The sequence below is a fragment of the Rana temporaria genome, chromosome 5 (genome assembly GCF_905171775.1).
Source record: "Rana temporaria chromosome 5, aRanTem1.1, whole genome shotgun sequence".
NCBI lineage: Eukaryota > Metazoa > Chordata > Amphibia > Anura > Ranidae > Rana > Rana temporaria.
This window is the reverse complement of record NC_053493.1, coordinates 289,661,441-289,676,304: the sequence shown is the minus strand read 5'-3', so window position 1 is coordinate 289,676,304 and position 14,864 is coordinate 289,661,441. Positions and strand designations below refer to the sequence as shown.

The following is a 14,864-nucleotide window of genomic DNA, read 5'->3' as shown; positions in this document are numbered from 1 at the left end:
TAGAGCTAGTGTGAGTTCTGTTGTATCATTTATGCTGGTAGGTTAATTGACTCCTGTCTAAATTGGCCCTAGTATGTGTATGTATGAATGTGAGTTAGGGACCTTAGATTGTAAGCTCCTTGAGGGCAGGGACTGATATGAATGTACAATATATGTGTAAAGCACTGCGTAAATAGATGGCGCTATATAAATACATGTAATAAATAAGAGGTCACTTTGATCTAGTGAGTATATATTTTAGGACTGAATCACCAGAGGAGAGGCACTATTTACAAGCACACAGTGGTGTTTTTTTTAGCCCAAGCCATTACCTAGTTTGGATGATTCACAAGGAGTGTTTTTAAACACATTTTGAATGAATAGCATTCTATTCACAATCTATAGACAGCAGTTGGTGAAAGAAAAAAAATGTTCAGATGAAGAGACTTTCATCTAGTCTATAGGCACCTTAATCATTTGTTGTTTTAACCATTACTTTAACAAAATTAGTACTATCTGACATTTCCAAATAAAATTAACACATATTAAAATGTGTAATGTATCTTGCACAATATGTTATTAATTTGCCTTCTACCAGAACAAATTTGGCACCTTTTTTAGTATTATAACTTACTCCAAATGCCCAGAAGCCAAACACAATAACGATGAAGTCTACTGTGTCTGCCAGGAACATTAACACATAGACATCTGTCACAGCACTGTAGTCTGGATGAATGAGATTGTAGAAGAACTGTCGGATTGGCAAGTATATTTGAAGGACTCTGGAAGAAAAGGCAGAAATAGCCCATTATCAGTTAAGACTAGAGTACATTGTAGATGTAAAGCATGTACAGCTTGTTCTGAAATATATTATGTATTGTTCCAGTGAACTATGATTAAAGTGAGGGTTGTTTGCAAAAAGAAAACATACTTCCCAAAGTCTTAATAGAGCTGATAAGCAAAAACTGGAGCAAACTCAGAGCGTTACTCGTAGGAACAAATCAAGTTTCTTGCTGCCTTTGGTGAAAGCTGATTGGTTGCCAAAGGTAACTTTTTTTTATTTTTTTTATTACATTTGTTCCAGTTTATGCAAATCAGCCCTAATGCATCCGATGGAAAATGAAAATAAATTATTTCCCCTGAAACAGTATCTACTAGGCTGAACACAAAGGGGCAGATCCACAAAGAGAGTACGCCGGCGTATCTAGTGATACGCCGGCCTACTTTCAAATTTCCCGCGTCGTATCTTTGTTTTGAATCCTCAAAACAAGATACGACGGCTTCTGGGTTAGATCCGACAGGTGTACGTCTTCGTACGCCTTCGGATTTAAGATGCAATACTTCGGCGTCCGCTGGGTGGCGTTGTCCGCGTCGGGTATGCAAATTAGCGATTTACGACGATCCACGAACGTACGCGCGGCCGTCGCATTTTCTAACGTCGTCTTCAGTCGGCTTTTTCCAGCGTATAGTTAAAGCTGGTATTTTTCGGCGTATACATAGACTTGCCATGTTAAGTATGGCCGTCATTCCCGCGTCGAAATTAGAATTTTTTTTTTTCGTAAGTCGTCCGTGAATAGGGATGGACGTAACTCACGTCTAAGTAAAAAAAATGACGTCCTAGCGACGTCATTTATCGCAATGCACGGCGGGACGACGCATGCGCAGTTCATTCGGCGCGGGGACGCGCTTCATTTAAATGAAACCCGCCCCAAACCCGCCCAATTTCAAATCCGCCGCCAGAAATACACTACGCTGCCGTAAATTACGGCGCAAACTCGCTGAGGATTTGCCAGGTAAGGTACGGCGGCGTAGTGTATCTCTGATACGCTGCGCCGATCTAAATGTATGTGGATCTGGCCCAAAGGCTTTTAGTATATTTCTATAGTTTGTTTATCAAAATACATAGAAAGTATTTTTTTTTTTACAAAAATTGAAAAATGTATTGTTTAACAAGAACGCAGAAGATGCACATGTATAATTTTTTTTTTGTACAACCATCAAGATTAAAAATATAGCAATGTTAAGCTTCTTACGTCTTAATAGTAAATGCTTTTGCTTTGATGAGTTGCTCTCGAAGCTTTTCCAAAAGAAGTTCTTTTCTGGATTTCTGTTTCACACTTAATATGCTGCTGCCTTTCTGGCTGCTGTTTCGAGTGCTGGTGCTACCTTTAATGGAAACAGATTGCAACAATAATTATTAATTATGGTAAACAAGTGTGCTATACATTATTTAAAAAATGTAAACTATATAACTAATATATCAGAGTATAATGAATGAAATGCTTGACATAACATTTGTATGAATGTAATGTCCTCTTTAGATTTCTGTAGTAATATTTATATAATTGATACTCCTCCTTTAATTAATACATTGTTGGTTGGCTTATTCACTGCTTTACAGTGAGTCATCTTCATATAAACTTAGTTATGATCTCATGCCTGTGAGTGACCCCGTTTAGTGTAAGTCAGTTGAATGAGTTAGAAAAACCTGACCCAGTCACTATGGTCTCCCTTGATAATTTCGTCCTGGCCTCTTCTCTTTACTGTGCCCCTCCCATTTAATTTGACAAAAGCTTACCCTGTCTATGGCCAGATTATGCCTGCAAGTCTATGGGCAGCTCTGATCCCCAAATATTTGTGGCCACATTGAATGCCTTTTATGTTGGAACAAAAGTGTATTTAAATTTGCTGTTTTATTATTACAGTATATGATTTCACAAGCAATGAATGCAATAAGATGGCCCTCAGCGTAACATGTATCATATACCCACACATTTAAGACAATGACAATGTACTCACAATGTATTAAAATATATACCAATTATAAAGCTGAAATAAAGTGGAAATACAGGCACTTATGGCACTACTATTACTTTGTGTTTTTAAGGGGTTAGTCCATGCTGCAAAACATTTACCTCTCTTGGATCTGTTGTGTGAGGAGTAACTGGACCTGCGAGATATATGAGATCCACTACTAGAACTTTTTCTTCTCACAACTGTCCTGTCTTCTGGGAAGTGAACATGGATAGACTCTGCAGAGGCTGCAAGATTGACTGATTTCATTGATCCAACAGAATCTCTTCTTCCAGAAGCTTCTGACATCTCACCATCTGATTCGTCCTTGTGGGTGGTATTGTCAGTTACCTCGTCCTCATCCCAAAGACCGTGACACTTAGAAAATACATAAATATTAATAGGCAACTGATCTTACACTGTTGTCAAAATGTCAGTCATACAAGCATACAAACTTAATACTTTAAAAAATAAATATTGCTCCCCATTTTATATTTATAATGACAAACTATTCAGAAAAAAAAAAGTTTATAAAAACACACACTAGCAGCATTATTCATACCATGCCTCTGTTACATGTACAACATACTAAAAGTATCTGAAAAAAATGCTTTATAAAAAAAGGGGCAACTACCCCATACTATGCAAGAGACTTTGAGGTTCATTCACAAAGGCTTACTGCATGTATAGTGAGTTTTCCGGTATAGTAGTTTCTTCATGTGTGTAGAAATATCACACTGGCTAAATAACTAAATGAATAACTCTATGTTATCAATGTCACATTTCACTAGGCTTACTGCACAGGTTGTCACTCACTGTACTGGGCAGAACAGATGCTTTTATTTTAGGCTCCATTCACATCTGAACAGTTTGGAATTGCAGGTAGAATTGGAAAAGTTCTGCATTTGTCTACAAATCATGCTAAAATTGCAGCAAAATGTGAGACAAGCATTTGGGCATTGCTCGTTCTTAAAGGCACCCCAAATGATGTGTGATTTTGCCATAACTGACGCACAACAAAACGTGTGAAAAACTGTGCCTGGCTAGAATTTGATACATAAGCTTCTTTGGTGAATGAGACGCGCATAGGGCAGCCCATTTAGGTACATAGGCTCTCCTATGTGCGACACACAGATACATGTGTAAATCACACACATAAAATGTGTAAACAGGGCCTTAAAGGGCCAGTTTAAATCGTAAAGTGGATATTGCTATGTATTCTCTGCATGCAGTGTGGTCTGCCTTTTGCTGTTCATTCAAAAAATGAGGCCATAATGTGGAGCCTGCTGTGTGTCGCGCAGTTCTTTCTGCTTCAAAAAGTGTGTGCGTGTACACAAATCAGTAGGATGACAAAAAGCACAAAAAGCACACACTTAAACATGTCATGAAGGCCACATATCCTTTATGAAATATCAATAAGGAGAAAAATAACTATAGGTCCTACTATAGGTCCTACCAGCGCGCCTACTAAGCTTTATCAGTGCTGCTCAATCTTAAGCCTCATCCTACTGGTATTGTTGGGCCACCCTTCACCTGTCATATTAGAAAAACATCCTGACCCACCACCGCACCTGCAGCCATGGTCAAAATTGGGCAACATCCGCCAAAGCAAGGGGGAGACTGGTCAGCTAAACAGAACACGGGCAGCTCCAAAGATGCCAGTTGCTCACACACATCAAGCTCTCTTCATTACACAATAAGCCAGATAAGGGCGAGTCCCTATTCCTGATCCCAGCACTATTAAAGAACACTTTGCTGATACTGGCAGCTCCTCTACCTTCACAGGCTGCACAGTCAAATAATAATGATGGCTCGGTCTCCATTACGGGAGGACTAGGATGAGGATGGTACAGAAGCGCTAAATGCACAGATGGCCACTGATCAGCTATATACAGTCACCTAGAGACAATTCAGTAGGATGACAAAAAGTACACACTTAAACATGTCATGAAGGCCACATATCCTTTATGAAATATCAATAAGGAGAAAAATAACTATAGGTCCTTCATTGTTGGCCAACTAAAAAGACCAGTTGTAAAGAAATTCATAGTTTTGGATACCATAATTTTCCACCATTTCACAGGTACAGGCATTTTTGGGGCCATATATAATTGCTATATATTTCCTCAACACTACATCATCTTTTATTTTATACCAAAAAAAAAAAATGGGGATTAAAATGTGCGTGTGTGCACTAACATTCCTTTTAATATATTTTTTCTTAAAATATGGATTTGGGCAAATATCCTTTAACATACAAATCACAACTATGCTTTTTATTGTACACGATCTCTGGGTTTAGAAAACATATAATGTTCTGGGGTTTGAAGTACTTTTGCAGGCAAAAATGCAGATTTTAAAAGGTGTCCGAAAAATTGTAAGAGTGTAAATTATTAAAATGTGATACTTAAAGAAATGATAATAATAATAATAATAATAATAATAATAATAATAATAATAATAATAATAAAAAAAACACAACAAAAGTTTAATTATCAGTAGTTAGAAACACAGAAAAAATAGGAACACATTTTATTTTACAAAACACGTTTAACTTACTAAATGAAACAGAGCTAATAGAAAAGTAACAACGTATCTCTCTATTATTACACATGAACAGTATTTACAAACACTGTGTTCGTACTGTGGCTTAGTGATTAGCACTTTTGCGTTACTAGGATCCCTGGCTTAAATCCAGGCCAGGATGCTATTTACATGGAGTTTGCATATTCTCATTGTGCTTGTGTGGATTTCCTCCCATGCTGGCAGGTTAATTGGCTCAGTACATATGCATGTGAGATAGGTACCTTACCCTGTAAGCTCCTTGAGGGCCGGGACTGATGTAAATTTAAAGTCCTGCTTAAATTGACAGTGCTATATAAATATCTAAAATAAACAAAACATCTTTTCTTTGACAGTAGTAGCTTCTGTATTCACAATTCCTGACAAATGTGGGGTGGAGAGGAGCAGAAGGATAGTTGTGTACAGTAAGCCCTGTACTTTGAACTACAAAGATCATAGCTTTGGATCTCAGGCTCCTGCATTGTTCTGCCCCAGAAAGTGGTGTGTATTAGGTTAACGGGCGAAGTTCAGTGTAGCTTTCTTACCTTTAAGATAGATCTGTGAAAAAATAAAGCAAGTAGCTGAACCAGATCATAATGGACATAGCCTTCTTTTTTTTCTACACCAATTATGTTGGGAGGGTGGTAAGGTTTATCTTTGAATAATTCCAAATTGATGTTCCAGGGAAAGAATCCAAACTGAAAGAAATACTTGATCACTATAGTCACCTGCAATAAAACAGAGTTACGTTAGTTATAAGCACACTACTACAGTGTCAGTTCATTTACATCAGATACTTTTGGTTTAGGTAGCTATTGGCAGGTTGAACTACAATCTGGCTTCTTATAAGACTTCCTTGATTCAGGATGCACAGCAGGTCTCAAGCATACCCCCCTTATAGAGCATTTATTGGACACTGAATAAGCCAGAGTAGGCAAATCAGAGTTTTAATGTTGGCATGGTGCAGGCCTGAACTGTGGACTAAGTTCTGGAAGAGTTTGGTCAAGAATTAACAATTAGGCTGCTTCTGGACCAAGGTTCCCACCTACTTATAGGAAACCATATTGGATGGACTGTAGTGCAAATCTGCAAAATGCAAACAGCACTAAAAATGCATAGGTGTGAATTAAGCCTTACACTGGAAAGGAAAACATTTGTTCATCATAGACTGTAAGCTCTAACGAGCAGGGCCCTCTGATCCTTTCTGTATTGAATTGTATTGTAACTGTACTGTCTTCCCTGATGTTGTAAAGCGCTGCACAAACTGTTGGCGCTATATAAATCCTGTATAATAATAATAATAATAATAATCATAACCTGTTATAAATTCAACTAATTTAATCCTAAGCAATATTATATGTGTTGGGAGTGTACAACATTTTCATATCAACGCAGTTTTAAAAAAAGGGATTTAACATTTTTTGGCCATGTGTCAGGGAAATGGCTGAAGAACTGGCAATCTTACCAGCACTCATCATGGTCCCTGCGGACGGACTCCCGTGTGCATGCGCGCACACAGATGAACAACGGCATGAACAGGCGCATGTAGATGCGTGCGCACACCGTGACAGATGCTGGTGCTCTGTGGCCTATTTAAACCTGCTACTGATACATATTTCCCTGTGCTTCTGTGTATCCTGATTCTTGGACCTCCCGTTACCGACCTGGCATGTTGTGACCCGCTTATCCTGATCTCTTGGCTTGACCCTGACTCTGCTCCTGTCTGCTCCACCGTGTTTGACTCCAGTTTGGCTCATGGCTATTATCAATCTGTGTGATCTCGGCTTGTTCCAGTTCTGCTATATGAACCTATCTTTGACTGATCTGCCATGTATGACCCCTGGCCTGGCTCCTGATCCTGTTCCTGGTTTACTCCACTGCCACATACATCTGGCACCACCCAACCACGTCTGCCTTACTGCGCATCCTGCCTGTTCCAGCTATTCTCTGGTGATCAAATCATCAAACTTCAGTAACTGGCAAACTGCTTCTTTGGGCACTGCACTCCATGTACCACTCTCAGGGGTGCACTGCACTCAGCCACAAGGGGAGCCCTCTCAGCAGCTCGCCCTCACACCTGGATCTTTTCACCAGCTGTCCGATATGGGAGTAAGGTTATTTTGGTTATCAATGGCCATTTGCTGTCATTACTGAAAACACTTTAAAATCAGAGGAACAGGTTACTCAGATAGATATTTATGGCAAGGGGTCATAAATAACAAAATCAATTTCCTGGATAAAGATTTAAACATACAAGTCCACAGTAAATGTACATTGCAGTTCCTGGGAAAGGAATTTGCATCATACGCACCCTCAAGACACCTTGCAGTGCTGAGGACAATAATATCTGCTTGCTATCCTTCAGAAGCAGGCTGTAAACTACTGTTGACCTGAATCAAAGAACTCTCCCACTTTATGATGGGACTATCTGCTGGAAGCCAGCGAGCATGGCAGAATCATATGAAAATGTGGATTGGATGAAGGACACTTAGGGGGGTTGTAAAGCATGTTTATGTGGGCATGGCTGATGTATGAGCACAGTACTTTTTCATTCTAAAGGCAGTAGGCAAGCCTTCTCTTTCACTAATGAACCCCAACCAAGATACAGGACTTAGTTGACAGACTTTCTGCATAACATTATTTTTGCTCTTATATTGTACTGATTCTTTAACATTAATTTAGACTTGTTTGTGTCCATATTAGTGATTTTTTTTCTTACATTTCTTATATTTGTTTATTCTTTTGATGTTGGAGATAGCACTTTAAAAGTTACGTACCTCCGTATATACAATTGCAGTCATCCAAAAACGTTTGCTAGGTCGTGGCACAGATAGCATGGCCCACAGAAATATTAGGATTGGCAGCACCAGTGTTATCATAGAAGCAGAAATCATATGATTGAGGATAATAACAAAATAGCACACCATTTCCGATCTGGCCACCAATGTGTTGTATAAGGCATAAATTAGTTGCAGCACGCGTGGCTGTTCAACGTAAAACTTTTCTGAGTCTTCTAGCTCTTCATCTTGAAACATTCTGTGAAATAACACAAAGAGAAAATTTGATGTTTCTGGCCAATAAGGAGGTAAAGGCTTTGCTGGTCCATTTCTCACCCTATCATGAAAGTATGTGGCTTTTGACATTGAAGTGATCCATACTCGTTACTTTAAATGTTCTACTTCAGCTTTCACTTTATTGGAAAGGAGGTAAAGTAGTACATCTGGTATAGAATCTTCCTGTTACCCTACACTGTTCCAAAAGTTCTACTTCTGGGCAAATGGTTACTAGCAATAGATTACTACTGCAAATACTTAAATCCTATTAACTGTCTGGAGCTCAGAAACTTGGTCTAAATCGGACCATAGATGTATGAAAATAATTGCTAGGACAATTCATACGAAAATTCTCAGAACATTTGAATGTCATTCGAAAGATTTTGCTTGTTTTTAACATTTGAACATTGATTTGACCCAGTAATGATTAGAGAAATGAATAAACTTGCTTAGAACATTATTTTCCATTAAAATTCTACCCATATATGGCCAGCTTTTTTTTCACAGTAGAAGGAAAGGAGGCAAAAGACAAAAGGAACAACGCAAAGAGGCAAGCTTTAGGTTGTAAATTGTTGTTTTTTTGTCACCATATATGCTGCACTGAAAGCAGCTGTAGATTTATGAGTTTGTCCTTGACCTTTAATTTAATGATAAACCTTGCACGAGATTTAAAGGAAGTGAAAAAATATATATACTCACCTATATGCCTGCAGTATCGGCACAATGCTGCCTCTGTCCATGACGGCGTTAAGCCTGAGAACTGAGCGATCACTTGACCGCTGATCACTCAGATCTCAGGTCTATTCTAAGCACAGAGCAGTGACTATCAAGCAATGCTCTGTGCTATGCCCCTCCAGGGCTCACTGCAGCTCAGGGCTGTGGAGAGGGCAAGAGCAGCTGGCTTAACCTCTCAGAGGCTGAGTGTTGAGAGGCCGAGCCAGCTGCTGGTCAGGCATCTGGGTGGATCCAGGAAGTATTGTTGGAATACATCCACAGACTGGAGTGGCTCTGACATCAGCAGATAGCAGACTTTAGCCTGCTGTTGGTTGATTCTGGGTCACAGGAATGCAAAAGTAATCTACTCCAGTGACCCACATGAGAAGTGTGACTAAACAAGCATTTGCCAAACCTCTCTTTTAATGGACAGATTTACCTTTATTTTAAGCTAACACTATTCCTATTACCTAGCCACCCTGAGCCCATTTTTACTAAAACTCCCCACAACCCAGCTTCTTACACACTTCTGTATAATACTGGAGTTTTCCTGTAACATTTTTATACAGTGTCTTCAGAAATTCTCTCTAGCACTGGCTACACCTGTACACCTGTGCAGTCTCCATCGCCTTATATGCTAATCAGGCCCAACCTGCTTACAACAGTGCTGAAGAAAAGTTCTGCAAGAAGGATTTAAACATAGGAGGAAGCCACCATTGTGATATGGAGGTAAGTAAGCAGCCAGTTATGAGGAAGGACTTACAACAAATTAGGCTGAGGAGAGCTAGAAGGCTAGATTAGCGTTAGCTTAAAGAAAGGTAAAACTGTTTTTTAACCAAACAATAAACCTAATCCTCTCCAGATCCCTAACATTTATTTTAAACCTAAAATGAACCCTTAGAAGCTAATCTGAATTTAAACTGTTAAATTCAATCTGTGTCAATTTACGAATGAAGCCCATGTCATGGTTATGCAATAAAGTCTGGCAGCTTACCTGTCTCATGTGTCCATTAGAGGCCTGACCCTCTTTCTGGCTGTCTTTTATCACCTTCCTCCCTGTATGGCCCCACCCAGGCCATCCCAGGAAGTCTATATTAACAGGTCTGCAGGGCTGTTCAACCTTTGTTTGTAGCTTGTTCCTGTCTGCAGTGTGTTACATTTACCTTCCTGCGTACCAACCTTGGCTCATCTCTGACTTCTCCTGTTTGCCTGTTTCCCTGACCCTTGGCCTGTTCCTTGTTTACCCTTGTTTGCCAGTTGCCCCGACCTCGGCTTACTCATCACTATCGCTTGTCCTGGTTGCTGCTTCCCCTCTCTCCCTGCGGAGCGTGACCTTGGGGACCCCAGGGGTCGCGACCTGGATCCAGCTGCGGCGAAGGCCATCCTCACCACCAGAGGCTCTGTTGAACACAATGCTGGGTCTTAGACTCCGCGCCCTGGGGAATCTTGGGCTCACGCTTCCTCTCTGATCGCAGCAGTCGGCCATAGGGTTCACTACCCTGTGGTGCATCCCTGACCCCAACGGGGTGCAATTGTCACCTGGCCACAGGTGACCTGACAGCCCAATTTCAGTCAAATAGACTGAGCAAAGATTAGAACTTTTGCCAAACTTTGCTAAGGGAACATTTCTCTCAAGGGGACACAGTCCTGAGATGGTTTCTAAACCTTCCTTACTTCAGCAGAAAATATGTTTTTACAATTACCACTGGAGAGAAGGAGTTTTCTTGGTGTTCTTTCTGAAACTTCTTATAGGGACACAGATCTGCCAAAGAACCCATTCACATTTTATAAAACAGTGGTCATTAACACAGGCCTCGGGGCTCACTAACAGGCCAGATTTTATGAATTGCCTTGGGGAGATGCAGACTAGAATACTGCAATCACTGAGCAGCAAATGATATCACCTATGATGTATTTCAGTTATCTTGCAAACATGGCCTGTTAGTGGGCCCTGAGGATAGGGTTGATGACCACTGTTATAAAACACAAAAAAACCTTAGTCACGCTGAGCTTTAACATAAAGATTTAACCTAACAGAATACATTACAGTTGGACTTTTTTTTGCTGTTGTTTTGGATAGTGGAATAATGATTAGAACTGCTTTTATTGCTTTCATTTTCCATACTGAGGGGGTTTCCCTTAATTCTTCGTTACAATGTTTTTGATAAGTGGGAAGGGTTCAAACCGTCAAATTTTTATTGTTGTCTGTGTTCCTGCTGAGGGGGTTCAATCTCGCTTTCCAACCCAGTGACAGAGAACAGTGGACAGAAAGTGGGCAAAATGTCGGAGACAGCAATAAAAAACTGACCTTCTGTAGGTTATTACCCTTCCTTACTATCCAAAACCAAAACATACATTTGCTACACTTTAAAATACATCCCAAATCCTAATGAAAACCTTAACCCTGACTCTTAGGGGTTAATTTACCAAAGGCAAACACTGTGCAAGAGAAATTGAACTTTGAAAGATCATTTTCTCCAGAGCTTAGTGAATGCTGACGTCTATCATCCAATCATGTGCAAGAAAAATGCTGTTTTTTTTATTTCTTTGCTAATGATTGGGTATTTTTTGCAAAGTGAAATCTCACTAGGTTCTAGGGGAAATTCCCTTGCACGGTGCAACTTTCTTTGCAAAGCAAACAACCTATTTACCTTCAGTAAATCAACTCCTTAATAATAATCACTTAATGCTCGACCCTGCTTGTAGCCATAATCTTAGCCTTTGTCTTGGCCCGGAGTGGTTTGACTTTTTATTGACTCATGTATCTAATATGTATTAATGAATAACTGGAACACCAGGCTAAGGCAATTTAGGGATGTGGTTAACCAACTAAACAAAGGACAGTTGGGCTGGATGAATGAATACTTTTTTTGGCCTTGGAATCAGGAATTCAAAGAGTTATTCCTAACATACCATACCCACAAATACTGAATGGGTACATTTAACTATGCTGAAATCTAGTCAACAGCATAATGATATATTTTTCTGCTCAAAGATAACTTTCAGTTCTAGCAAAGACAGGCAGAAAGGGTCAGTATAGGTCTTCTAGATCCACACTCACTTGTTTAGAAGCAGCTCACTAGCAGTTAATTCGTGTGTAAGAGGTGGCAGTAGAGTATCATGCAACTTGTCGATGTGGCTTTCATCAGGGCTTAAAACCATGAGATTATTATCAGCAGACTCATCACGGGAAGTGAATGAAAGCTGCTCAAAGCTAACCGCTTTGCTGTAGGATGGTGGAAGGTCTCCATCTGCTGCATATAAATGCATATCTGTGTCGGGTGTATAGCTAGTTCCCTCTAGGTCAGCACTATAGTCTTCTTCTTCTTCTTCTTCTTCTTCATCCTCCACTTCCGTTCTAGTAACTGGACTCTTGTGTTCTTCCTCTTGCTCATCCTCTACCTCCTCAATGGTCTCAGTTGTACCTTGCCTTGAGTAGACCATAGTGCACTGTGTTGGCTCACTATACGAAAGAACAATATGATGAGAGGAAATAAGTCATAATCAAGACATTAATTCTTCTTTGCCAATTCTAAAATTAAACATGTTTATAGAATTTGCCTACAAACGCACATACATTTTTACTAAGATTTTAAAACTGCTTCATTCAATCTTTATCAGCTGTTTCACCAAAACAAATATATGGTGTGTTGAATGGAACCACATGTGCCCAATAAGACTGCAGACTTGTCCACAGAAGCACTCTTTATACAGAAAAGGGGTGCTGTAATTGCTTGACTATGTAAGAGGAAAAGGGCTGCAGTGACTGATATATAGTATTTGATGGTGGGAAGAAGAAAGCATAGCATGAAGCTGATTGTTACATTACAATATTCATAAAATAAAATAAGGCACTTTGAACATTTGCCTTGGGCCTAAATTTTACATCATACAGTTTATCCTGAAAGAATTTGACAATTGCTTTAAATTCAAATAGACAATTTCAAATAACATGCACGACAGGATCCATTCCTGGTACCTTGACTGACATGATGTAAAAATGCAGGTATAGCACATATATTGATTAATGAATTTGTGAATAAAATAAGCATGCATGGATAAAGCACCTGGATGCTACACTGCCACTGTCAGCAGATGAAGAGGACATGTCCATGCTGTGCATTTTACGAAGCCTAGGTCGCGCACGCTCACTTGTTTTTGGTATAGAGTCTGGTCCATCTAAATCATCAAGCGTAGATTGCCTTGAGAACAGCATGGTTGCTTCAGTGTTGCAGCTAGCAGCGCAAATAGTCACAAAGACAACAATAAGTAAGAAGCAAGCAAAATGTTTTCTACATAATCTGACATGATTTCATGCAATAAATAAAAAGACAAGCACATGAAAAGCGCACAGACTATCATATCATGTATCAATCATTTAAGATATTAAAAAATTGAAACTGATAGCAGACTGCACATTTATCTTACTTCTAGATAGGTTATCTGCAGAAAAAAGGGCACGTTGTCATTTACACATAGTTGACTTGGTGTAACTGAAATAAACCTTCTCCTCCTTACTGCTTTGTGGTTAAATGCCTTTTAGCCTCTTCATTTAACTGCTTTTGAGGCAGTTAAAGACAGCATAAAAAAAAAAAGCAAAAATATTTTAGTAACTGCACTGAGACAAGGTTCACACTTATGAGGCTCGGCGAGACGCGTTTTGCACTGGCACGGCAGCCCATTCATTTGAATGGCTGTTGTGCTTCCTGAAACACAAGGAAAGGGTCCCTAAAGTATTTTGCAAAATGCTGCTCAAGCGGTTTCCAGTGCATTGGGGTGCCATTAGGATTAAAGTAGTAAACTTTGTAAAAAAAAAAAAAAAGTTTTTACCTGCAAGGCAATATCATAATGTGCTAGTATGCACTGCATGCTAGCACATTATGAAAGACTTACCTTAAAACAAAGTCCCCCCAGTGGTGTGCTGTCACCACTGCAGAGGCTTCCATCTTCACCTGGTCTTCCTTCTGGGTTTGGAAACTCTGTGCGTCTGATTGGCCAAGCCACGATGATGTCAGTCCCATGCATGAGAGCGGGAGTCTTGGACGCAGCACAAAATTCTGAAGGAATGGTACGGGCATGCTGTGCCCTCAAAACGCATGTGTCGGTGATGTCACCGGCTACTGCTCACAAGAGGATCTCCTATTAATTTTACCTACAGTAAGCTTTATTATACAGTGTCTTGAAAAAGTATTCACATCCCCTTTAAATTTTCCACATTATGTCATGTTACAATCAAAAACGTAAATGTATTTTATTGGGATTTTATTTGATAGACCAACACAAAGTGGCACATAATTAAGAAGTGGAACTTTCCCCATAAACAAAACCCCCCCCCCACTTTTTTTGTCACCGTTCAACATCACCTCCCTATAGCCCTCCATCCTTCTGTTTTGACCCCCCCCCCCCCCCCGCCCCCCTCTTTCCCCCCCCCCCTTTTTTCTCCATCTCCCTCTTCCCGTCACTTATGCATACTTTCCCCTATCCACCCACTGGTGACCCACTTTACAAAAGTAAATATCCTTTTCCAGTATGCTTTATTGATCATACCCTTCACCCTACTAGAGCCCGTCCTAACAAAAAATCCCCCTCCATGCGCCAAAGAAGGCTTAAACCAGGCTCTGCGCTTGATCACATGACCGATCCGGTGAGTTTTTTCTCCATCACATAGCGTGCTGTTATGATCTCTACATAATGTATACATTTATTGTATCCTATGCTTGTTTATTTATATGTTTTATGAATATTCTCTAGAAACTTCCTCCT

The 14,864-nt window shown here is 39.8% G+C and overlaps 1 protein-coding gene across 7 annotated transcripts in view; it reads right to left on the bottom strand.

The window, feature by feature from the left end:
• PIEZO2 (piezo type mechanosensitive ion channel component 2) overlaps window positions 1-14,864 on the bottom strand; it is a 432,615-nt gene that overhangs the window by 35,308 nt on the left and 382,443 nt on the right. For 5 of the 7 annotated variants that reach the window (XM_040353951.1, XM_040353956.1, XM_040353950.1 and 2 more), the window contains 7 exons: window positions 13,169-13,336; window positions 12,163-12,564; window positions 8,112-8,370; window positions 5,880-6,062; window positions 2,895-3,150; window positions 2,013-2,145; window positions 614-761 (listed from right to left, as the gene is read on the bottom strand). In XM_040353951.1, the coding sequence (XP_040209885.1) occupies window positions 614-761; window positions 2,013-2,145; window positions 2,895-3,150; window positions 5,880-6,062; window positions 8,112-8,370; window positions 12,163-12,564; window positions 13,169-13,336 (1,549 nt within the window). The remainder of the gene's footprint in view (window positions 1-613; window positions 762-2,012; window positions 2,146-2,894; window positions 3,151-5,879; window positions 6,063-8,111; window positions 8,371-12,162; window positions 12,565-13,168; window positions 13,337-14,864) is intronic. The other 2 variants (XM_040353953.1, XM_040353954.1) reach the window with 1 other exon arrangement.